The 23,851-nt window shown below is 37.4% G+C and overlaps 1 protein-coding gene across 7 annotated transcripts in view; it reads right to left on the bottom strand.

The window, feature by feature from the left end:
- Positions 1 to 8,603: 8,603 nt before the first annotated feature.
- CRBN (cereblon) overlaps positions 8,604 to 23,851 on the bottom strand; it is a 41,156-nt gene continuing 25,908 nt past the window's right edge. For all 7 annotated transcript variants that reach the window (XM_039482997.1, XM_039482998.1, XM_039483001.1 and 4 more), the window contains exons 6-11: positions 23,329 to 23,391; positions 22,300 to 22,384; positions 21,415 to 21,530; positions 16,752 to 16,816; positions 14,698 to 14,829; positions 8,604 to 10,960 (exon numbers count right to left, since the gene is read on the bottom strand). In XM_039482997.1, the coding sequence (XP_039338931.1) occupies positions 10,783 to 10,960; positions 14,698 to 14,829; positions 16,752 to 16,816; positions 21,415 to 21,530; positions 22,300 to 22,384; positions 23,329 to 23,391 (639 nt within the window). In that variant the 3' untranslated portion in view covers positions 8,604 to 10,782. The remainder of the gene's footprint in view (positions 10,961 to 14,697; positions 14,830 to 16,751; positions 16,817 to 21,414; positions 21,531 to 22,299; positions 22,385 to 23,328; positions 23,392 to 23,851) is intronic.

Raw genomic sequence — 23,851 nt, 5'->3', positions numbered from 1 at the left:
CACGCACAGCAAAACATACATACGTAGCCAGCTTTCTATATATGCACACGCACACTCTCTTGCTCTCTCTCAGGTAAAAGTAAAGTCCCTCTGAAGTATTTCAGATAACTGGACAAACACCCTCCAGCAAGATGGTAGGCACCATCCATGCCTTTCTTTCAAGACACATATTCCAGTCAACCAGCAGCGCTTCTATTTTGGGTAGACAATCTCATCCAATCCTCTCTCCTGTGTAGTCAATAAGAAAGAAAATTTTCTGCCCATATGCAGGGACCAAGGAAAGCTGTAGAGTCATGTGATGTCAGCATTATCTCCCCAACAAAGGCAGGTTAAAGAGAGGACCATGACTGGTGAGATTATTAGCAGCAGGAGATGCACTTGAGCAAGGGCCTAACATCATGTTTTGTATTTACACTGGGTGTGATTATGGCCATAGATTTTCTTGGCAAATCACTTAATCCTTCTGTGCCTCAGTTCCCCATCTGCAAAATGGGGGTAATACTTCCCTACCATGCAGAGGAGTTGGCAAGATAAATGCTTTTCACACCCACCGACACCATAGCAATGGGATGGCCTAACATGTACCTAGAATAAGGTGTTAAACTCATTCATTGCAGAGACTAAATTCCATTTTGAATACACCTCTAACCTGACATAATGTGACCCAATATAACATGAATTCCGATATAACATGTTAAAGCAGTGCTCCGGGGGCGGGTGGGGGGGCTGCGTGCTCCGGTGGATCAAAGCAAGTCAAATATAACGCAGTTTCACCTATAACACGGTAAGATTTTTTGGCTCCTGAGGACAGCGTTATATCAGGGTAGAGGTGTATAGTTTACAGGCTGGGATATAAATTCAGGACTTCATATTGCCCTCAGCCCACAGATGATCCCCTGCTGATGGCAATGGGAAGTTAATGCAAAGATCAAGGATAGACTACATTTGTGTAGTGAATTAACTTTAGTTACTACAGTTATGTGTGTGTTCAGTACCCTATAGTCGCAGTATCACTCACCAGAAAGAAAATCAAGTCCACTTGAGGACCACTGCTATTTCTCTTTTCCCCCATCTTCCTTTCTCTGCTCCTCTCCCTTGCTTTCTCTCTCACCGTTGCACCGTTTTCACTGCAGCAATTCCCCTTTCCCCAGGCTATCCACTAAAATGGTAAGCAATTAAATAGTTAGTGTTGATAAATTGTATAGGCAATTGCTTGACCACAGGTTGGTTTGTTAGTTCTTTATGAAATATATATATAAGAGACCAAATAACCAGTGCCAGTCAGATTTGTTAATATGGTACAGGAAGAGGGTTCTATATCGTACCATTCTCTGAAGAGCAGACTTGTGCAGCAATGTTACATTCACCTTATGCAGAATGTGTGCGCCTCAAGTTACACATTTCAGAGGGTATTTATATGATTTTACAAGTTACACATTTCTTTACACATCACTAAAATCCAACAAATCAGTTTGTTCCAGTTCCCTAACTTCTTGTTCTGTTCCTTCCTTATCTTTGTTTTGGATACTAGCATCCCAGGTACTGATCTGTGAAGGTCCTTCCCTAGCTTGTACTAAGACATAGAATGAATGTATCTTGATTTTGACAAGTTTCTGATCTGCCTGTGCCATGTGCTTACTTCAGCAAATTCTAGGTGTTATGGGATACTTAGCATGAGTGAACAGGATTATGATATAGACCAGTTTAGGCTATATCACCATTACAATATTTGGACTTAATGTTATTGGTGCTTAATGCAAATATATATAGTGCAGCTAATAACATAATTGGGCTCCAGAGTTGACATTCCAATGAGAGTGGGGGTGAATTCACACATCTGTCATTGTTTCAGGCTAACTAACAGACTAGAGTTCAAAACTTATTTCTCCCTGTGTGTGGATGACAAAGGAGAAAGCCTCCTGGGTTCTATTCCTGATTCTGCCATTGACGCACTTTGTGACCTGCCTCAAATCATGTCACATCACTTTGCCTCAGTTCATGCAACTCACATCACATAATACCTATCTTGCTTTCAGGAGTGTTGTAGCTTTATTGCTTTGAATATCTTGAGATTCTAGGGCATATGGTGCAATAGAAGTGCAAGGTAAAGTCTTTTAGGGTAGCAACCATCTTTTGTTGTTGTGTGTTTGTACAGGACCTGGTCCATTACTGCGGCTCCTAGGTGCTATTGCAAGATAAATATTATGACTATATTGTTTGGCTTCCTAAATTGCAAATGTTGTTATGAAGGAAAACATACTCCTAGACATCAAAGGTTAAATCTTTACCATTTTGAATTAATAAGGTATGTTTCCAGCTACCCAGACTGCAGGCTAGTGCCTAAAGCAGCATTTTAATTTTCCCCTCTACTCTTCAAAGTCTTATCTCTATTCCTAGCATAGACTTCAGCAATGAACGGACACAATTTGATTTATGAAGGGACTTATGCTGCATTTGCAATGCGATGCCTTTTTTTAAAGACAAAGACAAATCTGTTGCTCTTACATGAGAAAATGATTATTTAAACCTAATTTTATTTTATGACAAAGTTTTATTCAAACTTTATGCTCACTGAAAGCAAATGGTACTCCCCAGGTATTGGGAAGAATCATTTTACAACAAATACATTTCTAATGCAATTGTAGTTTAGTTTATCACAAGGACCACACTGTACAGATTCAAACTGACTGAGACTGCGCTAACATGGCCCCGGTACATTACAGCTCAAGTGACACATGAATACGAAGTATCAGATGAAGGCAAGTTACAATAGGCAGGCATGTGATGGCTACATTTTTTGTTAATCTCACTTTTCTCCCGGCATTGGTTTTTAGCGAGATGCATACAGTTGGATTTGCTGGTCTGCTGAAGCCGTTTTGCACAAGGCGGTTTTAAAATGGCTAGAGATAATGGGTTGAGAATTTTCCTTCTGTAGTGTAACCAGAGCTAATGGGGGAAGAAGGGGATGTCAGGTACTTGCAAAGGCAGGAGGGAGAACAGTGGAACGTGGTGGTCCATTATGGCCCTTATGCCACTGACTCAGCTAGAATAGGCCACCTCCTTTTTCTAACTTCCACCAGAGCCAGGTGTCAAAGAATTAGAGGGCTGCAAACAACTCTCTGCAACTGCCACTCTCCTCTACATCCGAGCACCGCTGGAGAATCAAGGTCAATGGTACTGATTGTTACACACAGTGAATGAAAATAAAGACACAGTTTGCAAGTTTGGGATTGATTATTGCTCACTGTGTGACCTGGACAGCCTCCCTCACTGCAAGGTAGTTTCTACTGGGTTTTTCTTACCTATGGCTGAGCTCCACAGCAAACAAACAATATAATGAATGCACACCACTTATGTTTGCCTCAGATTTTTGAGCTGTATTTTTAAATGCTATGGGTCAGACCTTCTGCTGGTATAAATTGCTGTAGCTCCAAGAACTCCAGTGGAGATTTATCAATTTACAGGCTCTGGCCTTATTTGTATAGTTAGTTGTATTCATTTACTTTTTGTATTTTATTATTGAAAGTCTGTGGGACTTGGCTCCTCAATAACTTGAGCAGTTTTGGAAAATTTTACCCGTTGTCTTTTGGATGAAATGTAGAACATGGCCCTCGTTTGTGGTCAGTGCAGATGCCAGGAAACTTTTCACAGAAGGGCTAATCCCTCTTTTTATGGTGGGTAATATACTTTGCCTACATCGGTATGCCCAATGGCTCGTAGCTCTCTTGCCTCTGGCCTGGACCCTGAGTGCTATTCCTAGTTCCTTACTGAATCATTTGATTGCCTTGTATAAATCAATTCTCGTTTCCCCATCCATCAGAAAGGAAATGATGATACTTTAGCCATGTTTTAAAAGCAAACAGAGGTCTACACCTGAATAAACACTACATCACCGAGTATTAAAATCTCCCACATGCTTTCATTTCTGTAAATTATTCTTTACATCCTAAGCTTTTGTGAAGTCCTGCTGTGCTCTGTTAGAGTGTGTTGTACTTCAATTTGGAGCAAGAGTGATTCCTCTATAGCTTGCACAATCAATGTTTGTGCATTGGGATCCATTTGGCTGAATGTGAAGGCAGAGCATTATCCTTATGTTACTTGCCCATCTGGTATAGAGATGAAGGCTCATTAACTTCTGTGGGACTCTCATAGTCTCAGATGATAGTTTTTATGACAATACTAACCTTTTTGTTCCTATATATTACAAATGGAATTACTAATAGGTGAGGAAAATGTGCACAGAGAATAAAATACAGATTGCAGCCCTTTACAGACAAGTGCTACCGATTCAGACATAGATGAAGCTTTTCAATCAGTTTGTCCTCTAAGTCCTCTAAAAGTCATATTTATTTTTTTAAAAAGTCACACAAAGATTAAAGAAGTCATATAACATGCTGCCATTCCAGACCCTTTGTAATTTCTCTATGGATTAAATAAAGCCTGTGATAATATCTTTATCCTTATCTAGTATTTTATCACTGATTTTATTCAGGTGGTTGACCTTTCTTATGAGCTTCAATAAATCAGCAAATCCTATAGAATACTGTGAAGCATGACTGGTTATAGTCTAATAATTCTTCCCTTCCCCCCCGCCCCCCGACAAAATCCTCTTCAAATTCCAATGGGATAGTAAAGCTTGTTGCTTTAACAGAATGTTAGTGCTAAAGGAGCTATCAGTGCCCTTCATTATCAATGTGTGTAAAAGGACAAGGATTTAAAGTCTTGACATTTTAAGTAATTTCTTCATAACACAATAGCTCTTTGAAAGTCTGAAATTCAATTCAACATGCTCCACTACCTGCATATAACCTTAAGTACAAGTTGTACGGCCTCATTTAGTCATAATATCTTTAGACAACTCTACCTAAAATCACATACAGCTTGGGATCTGTCCTCTTCATATGGTACAGGCTTACATTTCTATGCAGAATCTGTGAACCCATGCCCAATAGCTATGCATTTGTCATTAGCCCCTAGTGGATTTGCACAATGTTGAAAAACGTGATCTCCCAAGAAAGAAGGGCAGACATCTTAAATTTGTACTGAGTCAAGGATCTGGTAAGCCAATCAATGGCAACTTGTTCATGAGAAAATGCATGCATGGTTTTTCTTGCATGTTAGATCTTGTGAGGGAGAGGAGAAGTTAGAAATGCATATAATATATAGCACTGAATAGCTTTTCAGCCATGTGATTATAAACTGCTGGAAAATATTAAAAATTGCAAACACTTTCAAAATATGACCTGAAAAGCCTATGCAGAAACTTAGTCATACACCAGCATTTGTGAAAACATTAACAAACAGGAACTGGACAAGATTTACATTTCATACTTACTGGTATTTGGCAGGTTTCAGAGTGGTAGTTATGTTAGTCTGTATCAGCAAAAATAACTAGGAGTATTTGTGGCACCTTATAGACTAAAATTTATTTGGGCATAAGCTTTCGTGGGCTAAAACTCATTTCATCAGATGCATGGAGTGGAAAATACAGTAGGAAGTTATATATTTCAGTACACGAAAATATGGGAGTTGCCATACTAACCACCCTTCATTACAATTCTTGCCAGGTAACCGGGGAAAACTCTTCCCACTTTACATCAAGTCTTGGGATAAAATTTTCAAAAGTGCCTAAGTGAGGTACACTCCTAAGAGACATTTTCAAGTGACTTAAGCCCTTAGCCCAGTGGTGCCCAAACTTTGCCTGTCCCCCCCCCCCACGCCTTCATTACTGCACAGTTGGCTCAGCAGTGGAGCTTGGGCTGAAGGTGGAGCTGGGGGAAGAACTGGGGATGCTTTCTAACAGAAAATTAGTTTCTGGCCTCTACTTGGAACAAAAACGTCAACAGCAAAATCAAGTTACTCTATTTCGTTAGGTAACCTAGCCCAGAGAATACAACGTTAGAGGTAAAAAAGCTCAGATTAGACAAAGTCCAAATGCTCCTGGTGCATGTGATAGCACACATTTGAGAGCACATTGTTGGGCTCATATGGAAGCCGAGTCTTTGCTCTGGCTCAATTGCACTTGATGCAGAACTTGAGCAAGAGCCGGAGCGATGGTGGCTTTACATCATTTTTATATTTCCCTCCATCCTGGAGCCAGCTGGTCCCTGTGCTTATCTTAGACATTCAAGATGCTTGTAACAGCTTTGAAGGATTTCTCAAACTTCATTGCACTGTGACAACCCCCCCCAAAACAAAACTTACACCATGCCCCAGGAGGGGGATACTGAGCTTGCCCAAGCTCTGCTGCACTGGGGTCGGGGGAGGGCGGCAAAGCCGAAACCCAAGGCAGGGAGCCTGTAACCTAAGCCCTGAAGCCCAGGACTGAAGCTGTTGGGTTTAGTCTTTGGCCCCGGAGGAGCTGGGCTCACGCTTCAGCTTCGGCCCTGGGCAGTGAGGCTCGGGCTTTGGCTCTATGACATCTTAGCTAGCTCTGATGACCCCATTAAACGGGGTTGCGACCCACAGTTTTTGAACCGCTGCCCTACATAATTTTGCCGAGTCTGCCCTGGCCTTATCATATCCTCATTCTCCTCCTCTCTGCTAATACTGCCAGGCTTAACATACCATTTGTTTGCCTTTCCAATCTTTGTCTCTGATCCTTTTTCTGCCCAGCTCCCTGTAGATGGCACACTTTCCCTGAACCTATCTGCGAAGGCCATAGCTACCCTCTCCTCAAAACTCCCTTCTTCCATGATGACTTTCAAAAACTAGCTGCCTAAGTCATCTACTTATTTATCTAAACTCTCTGTTAATGAAGGATTTACTCATTTAAATGGAGCTAAACGGTGGAATGCTAGAAGAGAGGGAAACAAAAATTGGAATTGAAGCTAGGGATTGCTTGGGTGGGTGGAAGCAATGGGCTAAGGAGACCATCTTTTCAAAAGGCAAAAGTGGGACACCATTGGTGGTGGGGGGCGGGGGGGAAAGAGGAGCAAAGGCTGGGCCTCATGGCGAGGAGGCTAAGGCCGCCGGAAAGAGGACTGGTGCTGCCCCTGAGCCTCAGGCAGGTACTGGAGGGAACCCAGGCCAAATGCTGTCCTGGAGTCATTCAGCCCAGGATCGGGATTTGAACTCTGCATTTCGGAACTGTCCCACCCAATTCAGGATGGGTGGTCATCCTAAAAGGGCTGATGGAGGAGGGGAAGGGAGTAAGGGAGGAGGGACTTGAGTGTTTCATTTAACCCTCCCCCTTCAAAAACAAACAAACAAAAATAAAACCAGTAAAACTACTGAGCCACACATGTACCATTTTGCTTCTATATTGTATGACTATCTTACACCTTTTGTCCTTCTCTGCCTTTTCAGTCTGCACGCTCTGTGAACTGGAAACAGTGTCCTCTGTATTTTGGAACACACGTAGGGCATTTTGGATGCCAACACAATCTACATAATAAATACAAAACTGAATGCTTTCTTTCCTTCCCAGCCCAAGCACCACCCAAAAACATGATCCTAGGCATTTGTTTTGAAATATATTTGAAAGAGTTTTATTTTTTGCAAATGTTTGCAAGCAATGAGATTTTCTGAAAACTTGTTTAAAAAGGCAGACAAAGGAACAGTTAAAGCAGAGCGTGTTACCCTACCTGCAACTTTACAAAGAAGTTTTAACAGAGTCAGATGAAAAACAGGTGGATGAACAAAATGTTTCATGTACAAAAATAGCATTATTATCAAATAAAATAAATGATATAGAACTCCAAAACACTTTAGAACAGAAATAGCTACATGCAACAGAAAACATTTTATTATGGTTCTGTTTATGCATCAAAATTTAACAGAAATTATTTTGAAATCTTGATATTTGTTAGTGAAATGGACTGTCATATCAATGATATGTCTTAGGGCAGGTCTTCACTACCGCCGTAACGGCAGGTAGTGATCAATCTATCAGGGGTCGATTTATCGCGTGAAGTGTAGACGGCCAGGTAAGTCGACCTAACATATGCCGACTTCAAGTTGTGTATCTTAGGTCGACCCCCCCGGTAGTGTAGACCTGGGCTTAGTGCTACTGCAATAATGACTTTAAAAGAAGCAACTGAATGAAGCTGAAACAACTGTTTTCATGATGTTCAGTGATTGGTTTAGTACTTGGCTCTCAGAAGTATGTAATCTCTGTATTTGAATGATTTACTGGTAAGAGCTGACAATCCTAATATTGTAGTAGTTTTTCCCCAGAAAAAGAAACCCGTTTTTCTAAACATAGAAAATTTTAACTAACGTACAGAACCTTTTACAATTCTACATCTATGCTATAAAATACATACTGTACATATGAACGATCCCTACAGTTGTAGTTTTTTAATGGCTAGGTGTCCCACAGCAGAGTTTATCTTCTTTGCAATTAACGTGAATCACACGTTTTCAACTTAGAAAATGTCATGAACTTTGTAATGGCAAACATTACACAGAAGTTTAGGCAGAGTGAAAAACAACAACATTAAGTTACTGCTAAATTAACTTCTTAGTGATCTCACTCGATTATATTAGTTTTACATTTTTATATATGCACAATACCAAAAATATGCCTATTTCATGCTAAAATATTGTCTCACAATGTTATTCTCATCTTTTTAGTTGAGGCAATCTGATACAGACCTAGCCAAAAATATAAGCACACTATTAGGTTTGATGATAGCCGAAGACAACATCCTTTTTGAAAAATAACATTCACTGAATTGTAGTGAGTGAACAGAGAATGACATGATTTTCAAAAGTGCTAGGCATCCACAAAGCTCAGTAATGTCAATAGGAACTTCAGGTGCTTAGTACCTTTGGGAAAAAAAAGTCAAACTAACTTAGAAAAAAAACACCCTCAATATGATTTGAATGAGTATAGTACAGATAATTCACAGACTCTTGCTCTTTTCACACTAGTGCTTAACATTTAATTTTTTTGAAAGCTGATTCTAAAATAACAAACAAAATCTAGAATGCTTTAAGACAACAAATCATCTTTCACCCTGTATTTGTTCAGAATTATGTTTAAGCTAATATTGCTTTTCGCAGCTCACTGATAAATTAAGAATGTTGCAGAATAAAATGAAATTTGATTTTACAGATATATATGGGATAACAAAAAACATCATAGAAGCACAGAGGTAGAAGGCTTCAAGGAATTAAACCTGAGTTACACCATCATTACTCTCTAGATACCTAACATCATAAAGTTTTCTAATATCCTTTCAGCAGGTAACATCTTGTATTATTTGAAAATCTTTTTTTGGCTGCAGTACACCACACACCATGGCATTATCAGTAAAGTCAGTTGCTTGTCTCTTAAAGATATTTGTCCTTATTCCTTTATTGGAGTAACATATTAATGCTACACACAACAAACAAGCATGGTATGTGGGGATGGATGAAGCATTTCATAAATATAATCCTAAGCATTTTAGTATAATTTTTCTTTAACAATACAAGTAACCACACATACAGGATCTCTAAGATTTACTTTGAACAAATAAAGAGTGAACAGAAGAGCCTCACAAGAAAAAAAAAACTATCTATCTATAGATAGGAGAAATCTGTCATCTTCAGATTCTACCATCAAAGTGCATTCTGAAAAAACAGCAAAAGCTGCACTCTTTTTGGCACCCTTTTCTGTAGCACAGTGTCTCAAAAACAAACCTGCCTTTGATTTCTGCTTCATTTAGAAACATTACCCCTTTATCAGGAAAGAATGATGATAAATGCACAGCCTTTCACTTATGATATGCAAACAAAAAAAGCAGTAAAGGTATGCTACGTTTCCCTAGTCAAAATACAGATGTGAGCAATTTCTAATGTGAAGTATTTCACAGATTACTTCACCGAACTTTAGGCATGTATACAAGGTAAATTAAACTTCAGAGGGAAATTGTTTAAAAAAAATGTAAACCTATTTAATTGTATTGACTGAAATTTACTAATGTATTATGGAAACAAATGACAATATATTTTATGCACTGGAATCAACCTGTACATTTTATATTAATAATTTAGTTTTTAAATGATTGCTAATCAACATGTCAAACATGCTAAGTATATGAAATAACTGTTAAGGACAAAACAATTAATACAGGATTCCTTTAAAAAGGAACTGTATACAGTAGTTGCTTTAGCAGCAGATATCAGTAAGTGCTTGGCTTCTACCATTTACAGCATCGCTACAAGGATGACATTAACCAATGCAACATCAATCAGTACAGAGGTTTAGACCTGACACGCTCTTTGATACTTGTTTAGGCAAACATTTGAAAAAAACAAACAGTGTGAATGTGGAGCATTTCATATAGTTAGAAACAAGGATTTCTCAGCAAAATATACTTGAAGTATACTAATAGCCAATATCCCACAAACAAAATTTGATATTTACCATCATACATAAATTGTATGAATCAAATACTGTTTAATAGTACTTTTTTTTTTGCATATCTTTTACCTTAATTCAATAGCAGTAAATATCTTCTTAAATTATACAGTGGCAAGTTTAAGTAATCTGTTTCAGCATTTATCTGACATTCCTAGAATCAGATGCATTTGCTGGTCTCTCACTGTACTTCTCTTCCCAGTTGTCAAATTTTAAGACACAACCTTCAATTCCCAGTGTATTGGGAAACAACAGTACCTTGTCTGTGCACCAAACCCAAAATGTAATGATGCTTGTCTTTTTCTTTGCTTTCATTTTTCAAAAAAAAAAAAAAAAAAAACTTATTTAAGCAAGCATCAGAAGCAGCACTGACCATGTTCAACTGAGAGACACTGGCGGCTGCTTATTCATTCCAAAAACAGGTTACTAGATTACAGGCAAAGTAATGGTGTTCTATCGTTGCCTGAGCCATCTTCTGGAATTCTAGGCAGGAGAGCAGATCGAGTCAATCCCCAGAATCTTTGAGGACACAGATCTTTTTTAGCAGCTGTGAACTTCCACCCCATGTGATTCCCACAAATTCTGCACTGGGCTATAGTCCATGCATACCTAAAAATAAAAAAAAAAAAAAAAGTGGAGTCACATCATTCATGAGAACATTTTAATGGAACTGGAACACAGTTAAATAATTCAGTAAGAAGAAAATATCAGTTTTAGTTTGGGATTTTCAAATGGGTTTAAGGGATTCAGGCACCCAATTTTCATTGATTTTTTCAATAGGACTTGGGCACCAAACTACCTAGGTCTCTTTGAAAATCACAGCCTTCAAGATTATTACATTGTCCACAAAAAGTATAATAATAAAAGCATTTTATTTCAGTAATATGATTCATTATTGTGTGCCAATACAGGAGTATCAAAAATGCTTATCATAATAAACTTAAGACATAAGGGATGGTTTTAAGGCTCTATTTAAAGGAGAATATTAAATCCATCAGTAACCCCAAAAAATCAAAGAATGAGGCATCTAGCCTGATGGAGCAATGGAATCTTTCTTTTCCTAGCTTCAAAAGGAAGAACACCAAAATTCTGCTGCCTCCAGAGGAGAAAAGGACAAAGAAACATCTCAGAGTGAGAAGTAAGGACTAACTTCAGAATAGGTAACATGAGTCATCAGATGCCTTCTGTGATGAATGCATGAAAGAAAAAAGATCCTCTGAGACAGGGGTTCTCAACCTTTTTCTTTCTGAGGCCCCCCGTAACATGCTATAAAAACTCCACGGCCCACCTGTGCCACAACAACTGGTTTTCTGCATACAAAAGCCAGGGCCAGTGTTACGGGGTAACAAGCAGGACAACCGCCTGGGACCCCATGCCACAGGGCCCCCCATGAAGCTACATTGCTTAGGCTTCAGCCCCAGGTGACGGGGCTTAGGGTCCCGGGCTTCAGCCCCATGCCGTGGGGCTTTGGCTTTCTGACCTGGGCCCAGCGAGTCTAATGCTGACCATGCTTGGAGGACCCTGAAATCTGTTCACGGCCCCCCAGGGAGCCCTGGACCCCTGGTTGAGAACCACTGCTCTGAGAGATCAGTCAGTGAATTCATTTTTCCATATATCCTGATGACCTCCCACTGACAGGTGGACTTGTGTTCAAAGGAGAAGCAGGCAGCAAGGTGAGAAAGGGCAAGCTTAAATGTGTGCAAAGGAATGGCTATTATGGTAGCTATGCATTTGTTTAACTCAGCAAGTGAATGCAAAAACAGGGCCCAATTCTTTTAGGAGACAACAGATTACCATAGAGAAACAGACTGGTTTAAGGTGAGTTAAATTTGATGAGCAAATTTTTCTGATAGTATGGCACACAAAGGAAGAGGCAAAAAACCATTTATGGATTAAAGTTAAGGACAGAGTTGTAGAACACAACCTACATTTCAAATTGTATGTGAATTATGACAGCCTTACAGGTGCAAGGTTTTTTTTTAAATTATTCTAAAATATGCTTGTCTATTCAAACCAAAAGCTTAAATGATTGTGGGCGGGATGGGTGGCAACTTTAAGGGATAGTAAACTTCAGTTGGACGGATCATAGTGGTTGCTTAATAAAATAACAGATAAAGGACAGAAAAAAACCCTCAAAATCACATCAAACCCAAAAGGTCTTATCCCGAGGTTTTATAGGGGAGAGCTCAGGACATGGCTGGTTGTACAAGTACAAGCTGGCATCAACCTTTCAAACATGTGTACTATCTAAAAGAATTCATTACTGTAATTTTATCTTAATCGGTATCACTTCGCCTTGCCAAGACTTGTTCTGTGGAATAACCTTCTTTTGAAAATAAAAGTCCACGGATAAACCATGAACAACATTGACTGCTCTAAATTTGTTCAGTTTCCCCTTTGATTCTTGGCAGGATCTGAGACAGTTCCTGCACCTGTACATTTTGTTCTCCTCCGTGCCCTCTATCGCCTTCAAGTTAGAAAAACAGGATTTATTAGCACCTTTCACTTGCCAAAGTGTACACACTTTTTAAAGTGTTCAGAACTCAAATAGCTTCAAAATTAGGTTATTATTCCAGCAGTGCTACAGGTGCTAAAGAGTTTATTTATAAAATGGTTCAGGAATAAACTAACAAAATTAGGTTATTGTTCCAGCAGTGCACTATACACACTAACGAGGTTATTTCTAAAATGGTTCAGGAATAAACACCTTTGTTATTTTGAAAAAATAAGTATTTTACTTCCTCAAACAACAGAATGCTATCACTGCACATTTAAATCAGTATCTGGATAAGGTAATATTTCTGTTTTTCAATTATTATTAAAGCATAGCTGACAGTTCATGGATTTTTAAAAAATATTGTATATAGGAACAACTCCACGTATGCATCAGGTTTTCTGTATTTGCCTCTTAATATATCACCAAAGATAGCTGCAGAGAAACAATATGGCTTTATTCAGAATTCATCTGTTTATGCTGTACAATTCCCTGTTTAAATTTATAATCTTCCGTTTGTGTTTTTTTGTAAGGAAAAGACTGATCTCTATGGAAATAATTAATTTATGTTTTCCATAAACGTGTCTATGTCACAGACAGAGAAACACTTGGGAAATAAATATCCCACTTATCTGCACCAGAAGCTGGATTGTGTCTAAATATATTATTTAAAGTTTTCTATTTTATTTTAAAAGGTGGGTATTCAAAATCTCCAACCTACTTAAGAAGTTACTAGTCGAGTTATATGGTTTATATAGGAGATTTTCCTTGTAATTTTTTTTAGATAAGATGAGTAACATGACATGGTCTGAAATTATAAATACGCTAAATATTCTGCTTGGCATTTTGCATCAACTACACTTGTAGGGAGGGTAGGGATGGAGCGTCAAAGATAAACTGACGAGATTGAGGGAGAACAGAAGTAAATTACACTTAATCCTTTTCAATGATCTATCAGATATTTGATAGTGAGGAATCAGTAATCAGGAGTCAGTATTAAAGTGTGCACCACTTAAAGTTTCTAATATGAATAAAATCTATACATTTTAGTCCATGAAAGACAGAATTCCCAACCACAAGCAATATAAACAATCAAAATAGTTTAAAACAAGGTCCTCAGATTAGTAAATAATCTCTAGTCATAACGAGAGACATTCACAGTTTACTATGTGGAAAGTTCTAGGGTTGGAGATTACATACTGAAGACCATTCAGACTGGGAACGGAGGATGGTGGGAAGAAGTAACAGTAGTATCACCCTAGAGAATGAAATGTTTTTAAAAAGAATGAAAGACGTGATCCCATAGCAAACAGATTTTAAGATGATTATTAATGTCACCTGACACTTTAGCTGCTAGTTCTTTCTCCACCTGTGTGAAAGACTGTAAGCCCTTTGGGGACAGAGTGTCTATTTTACAATGAAGCCCTGATACCTGATTGGGGTCATTTGGTACTACTACAATACAAATTATAACACTCCCTGTTGTATATAGTTATTTATCAAGATGCTAGTTGGGTAATTAAAAGAGAATTATTCAAAAACAACTTTTAAAATGTGGCAAAATGTATGCACAATTTTAAAGGCACAAGATAATTTTGAATATGTTTTATCTAACTTCTCCAATTTATTTTAGATTAAGAAGGAATACTAAATGTACGTTTTTCTTCATTTACACTAGTTAAATGATCATTTTTAAGAGTTTAGAAAATAATGTAATGTCTGCTGCTCAGTGTTTGCAGGCCAGAATACATTTAAATCAGAATAATTAATTTCTATTATTTGCTAATAAGATTTCTGAACTGTATTTTGTAATACTGGAGTACATTATTAGTATAAAGAAATACTGTTTTACCCAGGAAACCAACTGTGCTCTGTAGAAGGTCGGCCACTCAGACTCAAGTTGCAGGCTTTGTACACTGTAAGGGTCTCATGGACATATCCATGAGGATTCACATATGCTGCCATAGGTCCACACAAGGATAAACTACAATGGATAAATAAGAGCCAGTTATGTACTTTGATAGTTTCCCCAGACATACATCAAAAAGGAAAACAGGGCTGAAAAGCATTCATAAAATTAAAACAACTCTAATTAGAAAATGAATAGAGGAAGCAAAGTGCCAAACACTTAAATATTTTGCATAAAAAGAAGTCTAATATGCTTGTAGACAAGGTTTATGAGTTACAGTATTAAAAGACGGAATAAAAATAGGTATGTATACCTTTATTACATGAGATAACATCACAATAATTTCCCAAACTTTATACAAATGTAGGGCCTGATCCTATTCTCCTTTACTCAGTTAGTAATCTTTACTAACATGAGCAACTCCTGCTGACTACTTCCTAAGGCTCTGTTTCAGGAAAGGCACTTAAGCAAGTACTTATATACTTTCCTGAATATTATAAACTCATGCTTAAGTGCATTCCTGAATTAGGGCCTAAGTGTTTCTTAAAGGTGACAAGTTAATAACTGCAGGCCTGATGGAATGTTGGCATGGAAAATACCTCATTTGGAGTGGGTGATTGTCTTTACCTCATCAATATGTAACTAAGGGCTAGTCTACACTAACGCAGTAATTCAACCTAAGTAACGCTACTTCAGTTACGTGAATAACGTAACTGCAGTTGACGTAGCTTAGGTCGATTTACCAAGGTGTCTACATTGTGCTGTGTCGACGAGAGACGCTCTCCCGCTGACTTACCTTACTCTTCTCAGGGATCTGGAGTACCAGAGTCAATAGGAGAGTGCTCTCCCATCGACTTAATCGACACCACTGTATTGATCTACTGTATTGATCTACAGTGCCGATCTACTGGTAAGTGTACACATGGCCTTAGTGTAAACAAAATACAGGATAATTTGCCATTTACTTTTACTTGCCTCCACTGAGTAAAAACTTACAATGAAAACAAATAGCAACACTACTCAGCCTCTTAATTCTGCCTTTAAAATTGAGCAGTCAGCAAAAATAAGCATTTACCACACTATTTTCTCAATTTCAAAAAAGTAGTTAAAAAAGACACCCCACAAATGAACATAGCAGCAGCTAAGAGTTCCACAATCTATCGTTTAGTTAATTACTGCAGCTGCTTATCACATGGATAAAACAAAACAAAATTACTATCATGAGTCTTTGTTAAGCCAAGAAATCTTCTAACCTTCATATCATCATAGGTGATAGATAGATATTAGTTATCCTGAGTGCAGCTGGAGACAAGGCCACCAGCAGTGGTAACTGTTTTCAAGAAATACTATCCTGACACAGTTATTAATGAGGACAATGGATAGGTCATGCATATAAGAATGAATTGCCTACTACAACTCTTAGAATGATTTTTAGAGTGTTTGACACCACGTCATTTCCAATGATACATGTCTTCCTTGCTTCACAACATACTAATAGCACATCTATGCTCAAATCACATACAATAATCTGAAATCGGTGCTTGTTAAAACGTGGAAGTATTATGCACAACTGAGATTTTTTTCCCTATTACTTCTGAATTAGGTTAATCAGTGATATACAAGAGTTTATACTCCAAAATTCACCATAAGTGAACCCCACAGTGGCTGGGTGCTGAGCCAGATAATATAACATGGCCTTTCAAACTCCAACTTCTATTATTCTAAAGTCATCATAAATAACAATTTTGTTAGAGGTCTGTGGACTGGATGATGTCTTTGAATTTATTTTACTTATTTTGTTTTACACAGAGAATTTCCTATGAATATTTATTGATCAGCTCAGAACGATCTCAGAAGAATAAAATGCAAAGAGAAAATGAGAGTTGTAGGAAGAGCAAAACTATTAATACATACCCAATTCTCATTTATTGTAATGTTGACATAGCACAGCAATTGCGTGTTTTCCAAAGAAGAGACTAAACTAATTAAAAACTCACCTGAATATTTCATTCTTAGTTGTTATTTCTGTGTCTTGACATTGCTTACAACAAAGAGATGTACACTTCAAAAGAAAAACAAATACACTATCAATAGGACAACTTTACTCACTTCTGCATATTTGTTATCGAAGTAACATAATCACAAGCTTTTTTGGTTTTGTTTTTTAAAAGAAAAGGCCTCTGACTATGTAATTGTAATAAATTAGGGAAAGGTCTGTTCTTTCAAGAGCTTTTGAAAAACTAACTATTTTAGAGAAATAAAAAGATGTTGCTATTTAATATGTAACGCAGAAGAGGAGGTCAAGTACAAACATGCATTTTTATTTTCTGCAAAATGTATGAAATACTGGGAGGGAGTGCTTTTAACGTCAAGAAAAAATATTAATGGATTGACTCCCTCACCATCCTCCTCCTTATTTCCCCCTCTGAAGTACTATAACAGATTAATCTACCACTTAAAATTACTAGAAAGTAAGCTGGAACAGAACAATTCATTACTGACCTTTCCCAGAAACTAAACCTTTAAAAATCAGTTCATAAGAATAATTTATTCCAGTATAAATTTTTCAGATGTAAAATATTTCCCACCTTTTTTTAAAAAAAGAATAATACTTTTGAAATTGTCAGTGAAACAATTTAAGAAGTTTATAGGACAAAATGTTGTTTTAACAATGTTCACTTAAAACAATTTATGTAAATCACAGTTCATACTTTTGGTTCCAACTAAGTTCTGACTCTTACTCCTCGTGTCCTATCTCCTGCTCACTTCAGCATGTTGCTCCTTTTGTCTTCTCTTACTTATGCCTTTTTGTGATGCGCACTTTATCCTGAATGACTTCCCTCTAATAATGTGCCAACTGTCATTGCTTTCCTTCTTATCCCTCAACACCCACTTCTTTTTGCCTTACTTCTCCACCACTGACCCATTCCTGTGTGCCATCTTCTACTGTTCTCTCATTCTACTGCACTTAGTTTAAAATTATCAGAGTTTACGCATCAGACACCAGCCATATTCTCCTTTATTTTATTCTTTGTCCATCCTTCCCTTCTTACCAGCTTCTTTATCTGGTGTTTCAATCACTAGGACTGTCTGATTTTTAATGTAAACTCTCTGGGGAAGGAATCATGTATGTATTATTCTGTATAGTTCTATGCATGTTTTTAGCTCTATATAAATATGATAAACCATTTATTATTGTTTAATAAGAGCAGTGTAAGTTTTATTCACAAAACCCATTACTAATGCAATACATTTCACATGCATCAAATGCCATAAAGCCAATAGGCCAGATTCTGACCTCAGTTACAATACTAAGTCAGGAATAAATCTGAATTTGGCTGATTCTGTATGTAATCAATTTAGTGGCCTTCATATTATATATTACTCCAATTAATACAATATTTAGAGAGATTTATATAATACGTTTTTACAGCTGGATCTTCACATGTACACTTGTGTCCTATCTTGCTGGGCAAGGAAAGACTATATATTAAAGTCAATACTATATATTTCATAAGGGCAGGTCAAGTCTCCTAGTCTCTTTCATAAAAAGATGTACCTAATACTGTAGATGAGTTCTTGGAATTGCATGAATGTTAACATTAGAGCATTTTATAATTTCAGCCACAGGAAAGGGGTGGCTAATCTCTTAAATGATTAGAGAAATCCCACCTGAAAATTTTCCCAATGCAGCCCTAGAATCATAGAAATGTAGGGCTGGAAGGAATCATGGGAGACGATCTAGTCAATCCTCCCATGCTGTGGCGGACCAAGCATGCCTAGACCATCCCAGTTTGTGGAACTCCTATCACTGGAGGTTCTTAACCTATTCCAGTACTTAATTATTCCTATAGTTAGAATGTTTTTCCTAATATTTAACCTAAATCTGCCTTGCTGCAGATTAAGCCCATTACTTCTTGTCCTACCTTCAGTGGATGTAGAGTACAACTGATCACCATCCTCTTTATAACGGCCTGATGAGCCATGCGCTTGAAAGAACTTTGACTCTGACTTAACATATTTGAAAACCTATCAGGTCCCTTTCAGTCTTCTTTCTCAAAATTAAATATACCCAGTTTTTTTTAAAACCTTTCCTCTTAAGTCAGGATTTTTAAAGCTTTTATAATTTTTGTCCACATCTTTCCTAAAGAGTGGCACCCAGAATTGGTCACAATACTTCACCTGAGGCCTCACCAGTGCCAGGTAGAGAGGAAAATTACCTCCCTTGTCTTACATATGATACTACTCTTAATATACCCCAGAATGATATTGGCATTTTACAGAACTGCAGCACATTGTTGGTACATATTCAGTTTGTGATCCACTATATCTCTCAGATCCTTTTCTGAAATATTACTGCATAGCCAGTTATTCTCCATATTGGTGATTTTTCCTTCACAAGTGAAATACTTTACTGATTCATCTTGATTTCAGACCAATTTGTCAAGGTCATTTCAAATTCTAATAGTCTTCTCCAAAGTGCTTTCAATCCCCTTTACTTTAGTGTCAGCCACAAGTTTTATAAGCCAACTCTCCACTCCATCATCCAAGTCATTAATGAAAATATTGAATACTACTGGCCTCAGGACAGAGCCCTGTGGGATCCCACTAGACGTGGCCTTCCAGTTTCACAGAGAACTATTGATAACTACCCTTTGAGTATGATCCTTCAACCAGTTGTGCACTCACCTTATATTAATTTCATCTATATCACATTTCCCTAGTTTGCTTATGAGACTATCATGTTGAACCGCGTCAAAAGCCTTACTGAAAATCAAGATATATATCTACTGCTTCCCCACCAGTAACACTGTCAAAGAAGAACATTAGGTTGGCCTGGCATGATTTGTTCTTGACAAATCCATGTTAGCTATTACTTATTACCCTATTTTCCCTAGTTGCTTACAATTTGATTGTTTAGTAATTTGTTCCATTTTCTAAGTTAGGCTGGTTGGTGTATAATTTTCCAAGTCCTTTCTGTTCCCGTTTTAAAAGATAGGTACTATGCGTGCCTTTCTGTAATCCTCTTGGACCTCATCCATCCTTCATGAGTTCTCCAAGATCATTGCTAATGGTTCCGAGATTGCTTCAGTTAGTTCCTTAAGTACCCTAGAGTGAATTACCGTACATACTCGTTCATTAGTCCATTCGTTTATAAGCTGACACCCCCACACCCCCCACCAAAATGGATAGGTAAAAATAGCAAAAACTCTATGACCCTATATTTCAGGGGTGGGAAAACTTTGGCTCCCAGCCCGTCAAGGTAAGCCACTAGCGAGTTGGGATGTTTTGTTTACCTGGAGCGTCTGCAGGCATGGAGCCCAACAGCTCTCAGTGGTCGCGGTTTGCCATTCTCAGCCAATGGGAACTGCGGGCCTCCATGCCTGCAAACGCTCCAGGTAAACAAAACGACAATCTATTAGATCAGGGATTGGCAACCTTTGGCATGCGGCCCGCCAGGGTAAGCACCCTGGCGGGCCAGGCCAGTTTGTTTACCTGCTGCATCCGCAGGTTTGGCTGAACGTGGCTCCCACTGGCCGTGGTTTGCCACTCCAGGCCAATGATGTGCTGGCCACCGCTTCCTGCCTGTATTAGATATTCAATGCAATGATTCCATAGAGTTTAAAACCAACAAATTTTGGTATAGAACTGTTTATAAGCCGACCCCTACTCTTTGATGTGTCACTTTTTTACCAAAAATATTCGGCTTATGAACAAGTATATACAGTAAGTATCCTAGCCTGCTGAATTGAATATCTCTGACATCTAAACATTTTTTAACTAATTCTTTCCCTATTCTGGTTTGTGTTCCTTCCCCCTTGTCAATATTGATTGCGTTAAGCATCTGGTCACTGTTAACCTCTTTAGTGAAGACTGGAACAAAATAGGCCTTAAATACCTCAGCCTTCTGTTACCTGTTATTAACACTCAAACGCTCCTCTCTGTGCATTTCTTGTAGCTCTTTCATGTGAAGTTAATGCATTTACACTAGATTGACAGCCCATTTGAACACACAGCTATTGTAATTCTTGAGTTAGATAGTCTTGGTTAATTTTTAGTTCCAGAAAACCCATGTAAAAGGACAACAAAAGACAAGTTTTAAATCATCTTGGAATCCTGCTTCTTATCAGGGTAATAGATGTTTGAATGTAAAAATCCTTTTAGTCCAATATTTATATAGTCTTATCACTGTAGGGATATATCATACTTTATAAAGCACCAAAATCCGCTCCACTTATCATGGCACAGCAATATTTCATCACTTTATGTTTTACTGTAAATGCGTTCTGATTTTAGAAAGAATGGTACTAACTGCATCAGGCTTCTAGCACCATCTCTTGGCTGGCACAGTACAATAAAGTGTTGGAACATCATTTTAAAAATACGATTGTCATTCTTTCAAGATAAAAAAAAAGCCAGCAAGTACTTTAGCAGTATTGCTGCTAAATATAATGTGCCAGTCAATATCAGTGGACCACATATTCTATCACAGTTAAAAATAAATAGGAAAAATAAGAAGTTCTAAAAAAACCCACCTCTTAAAATATAACTTGGAAACGGCAGAATTTTTTTTTGTTATAGATTATACAAACTCTGCTCTTTATTACCTGGTGACATTAAATCAAAGTACCATAAATTAAACATAAATAAGATACTTACTTTGTTCATAATATCTAATTCACACCGCAGTCGCTGAATAGCGCTACCTATTTTAAGCAGCTGAATACGTAATGAATCATCAATTGGCAGGCAAGCAGCAACTCTGTAAGAAAAATCTGGAGAAAAGCACCATGCCTGTTACAATATAAGAAATAAAAAAATAAAATACAGATGCCTTTTATTCAGTTCTCTATGCCTGCACAATATTTCTCTTGTTTAGAAAAGCAAACTTGTACTAGCAAAAATATACACTTTTCACACACTGTATCCAAGTGGCAATGTTGGCTCTAATACCAACATTTGCTTAAGTATTATATCATTGGAAGGATAAGCATTTTCTGTGTGCATTCATTTCTGTAGGGTTCCTCCCCCCCTATTTGTACACAGAACAAAAACATACCCAACAATATTCACACATTTCAGTTCTGATATACTCAAGTGATTTTTATTTTTAAAAAATTATATAAAAATCATCTGCCTTTAACCAGACTTAGGAATTTATGCTCTCATAAGGTAATGGACTTTACTGTATTCATTCTTGTCCTTAAGTCATCAAAGCACTGTTAGACCACAGGACAAGTACAGGCCTGATATACTACTACAGTCCCATCTCATGGTCAGTCAGAAATTCAAAGGCTGGACCTTCCAGCTTTAAACATTAAATTTCTAGCAGTTCAGAAAACAACTGCTGAAAGTGTGTTGGAAAATTTTTGATAAAGGTGCTTTGTTAATGGACCAGTACATGCTTTCAGTACACATAATCTCTTCCCAGTAGTCGTTGTGGGCTAGCCAGCAAGAAGAAAAAAATTTATCATTACCTTTAACAAAATACGAGGGGAGAAAATACAAATTTGCTGAAAACCAAGCAACATAATTTTACAATACCTATTGGATTTGATGGAAGAGATTCATCTTTAAGATTTTCATCCCACTCATGTAGTTGCCTCTTGACTCTTTCCATTAAGGTTTCCTTTCATTAGAAGAAAAGCGTAATTTAAATATACATTTTTTCCCCTTTAAAATAAAAGCAAAATGGGGAGTGAGCTATTGGCCTCTAGTGGACATTCTCTTTTAAAAAACTTAGCACAAAGACAGTTTATCTACATGGCTACATATTTTAAGCTAACAAGTTAAAAATCAGCCAAGGTTTCCCATCAGGCAAGGTGGGGACACTTCTCAGAAACAAGAGAACTGATCAGTTTTGGAAAAGAAATTAACTACCTTTAAAGGATTTCTATGCTATGGTAGTATCAGGGTGGTTGGTAACAGAACTACCCCCCTCCCTCCTCTTGTGACAGGACACAAGGAGTGAAATCCTGGTCTCACTGAAGTCAATTTCAAAACTTCCACTGACTTCAGTGGGACCACAAGATTTCACAGATGAGGTAATACACTAACAGCCAGGGCTGGTAGTGCTCAAGTTCTTCACAGGATGTCTATTCTGTTTTGTTTATAATGATTATGGTAAAGATTGAGCAGACTTTATTGGGAGGGAGGGGAATACCTGATTAATTTAGGGCTGATTAAGGATTCTAAATGTGTAGTTTTTAGTTAAAGTGAACCTTTCAGTACTGGATCAACTATTGGGGTAGGTCATATTCGGTGGGGGTCCACGGTTTCTACTAATTCATGTACAAAGACTATAAGATAGCAAATAAAAATCCAAGCTACTTGATCTGGAAATAAAAACAAAAATTGTTATTGTGTTGAGTATTTTTGCAGTAAATATGTGTAAGTTTGTTAAAGATATATTAAAATGTGTGTCATTTTGGCTAATATTTTGATAATGCCGCAGTCAATACTTAAAAACACAAAATAAAAATAGGTTATATGGTTTTGTGCTACTTAATAATGAAATAACCAAAAGCATAAAATTAATTATAGATACCTGGGTAAGATCTGGTTTATACTTACAGCATCATATAAAGAGTAGAGCCATGGAGGCCAAGAAGTCAAACTAGCACAGTGAAACTTTCGCTGAAACAGAAAACATAACATTTACTTTTGAATCATAACACTTCTGTACATCTTGTACAAACAGATATAGGGGAGGTAGAGGAGAAAATTATCTAGGAAGACATCTACTTATTTAAAAATGCCATGAAATGTCAATCAACATAACACCACTGGGGACTTGTTAGCATATTTAATCCAAAAATCTCAAAATATTTTGCAAATGCATTAAAATCCACAGTACCCACGTTGTAGATTTACAAATAAACAAACAGAGATTAAATCTAATTTAATGACAAATAATCAACAAGCAGACGTGGTCTTTAAAGATACATCATCACCTTCAAATCCAGTCAGTTTTATAAAAAGTTATCAGTAGTTTCAGGTAGTTTGCCTGTCCATTAGCCCATTGTTAATTTTTGTGGGTTTTACAATCACTTTTTTGTATATTAAACATATTTATCCCTCTCCTGTTGCTATATGA

This window comes from Mauremys reevesii, linkage group 7 (assembly GCF_016161935.1).
Source record: "Mauremys reevesii isolate NIE-2019 linkage group 7, ASM1616193v1, whole genome shotgun sequence".
Taxonomy (NCBI): domain Eukaryota; kingdom Metazoa; phylum Chordata; order Testudines; family Geoemydidae; genus Mauremys; species Mauremys reevesii.
The sequence above is the reverse complement of the archived record's forward strand: the minus strand, read 5'-3'. Positions and strand labels throughout refer to the sequence as shown.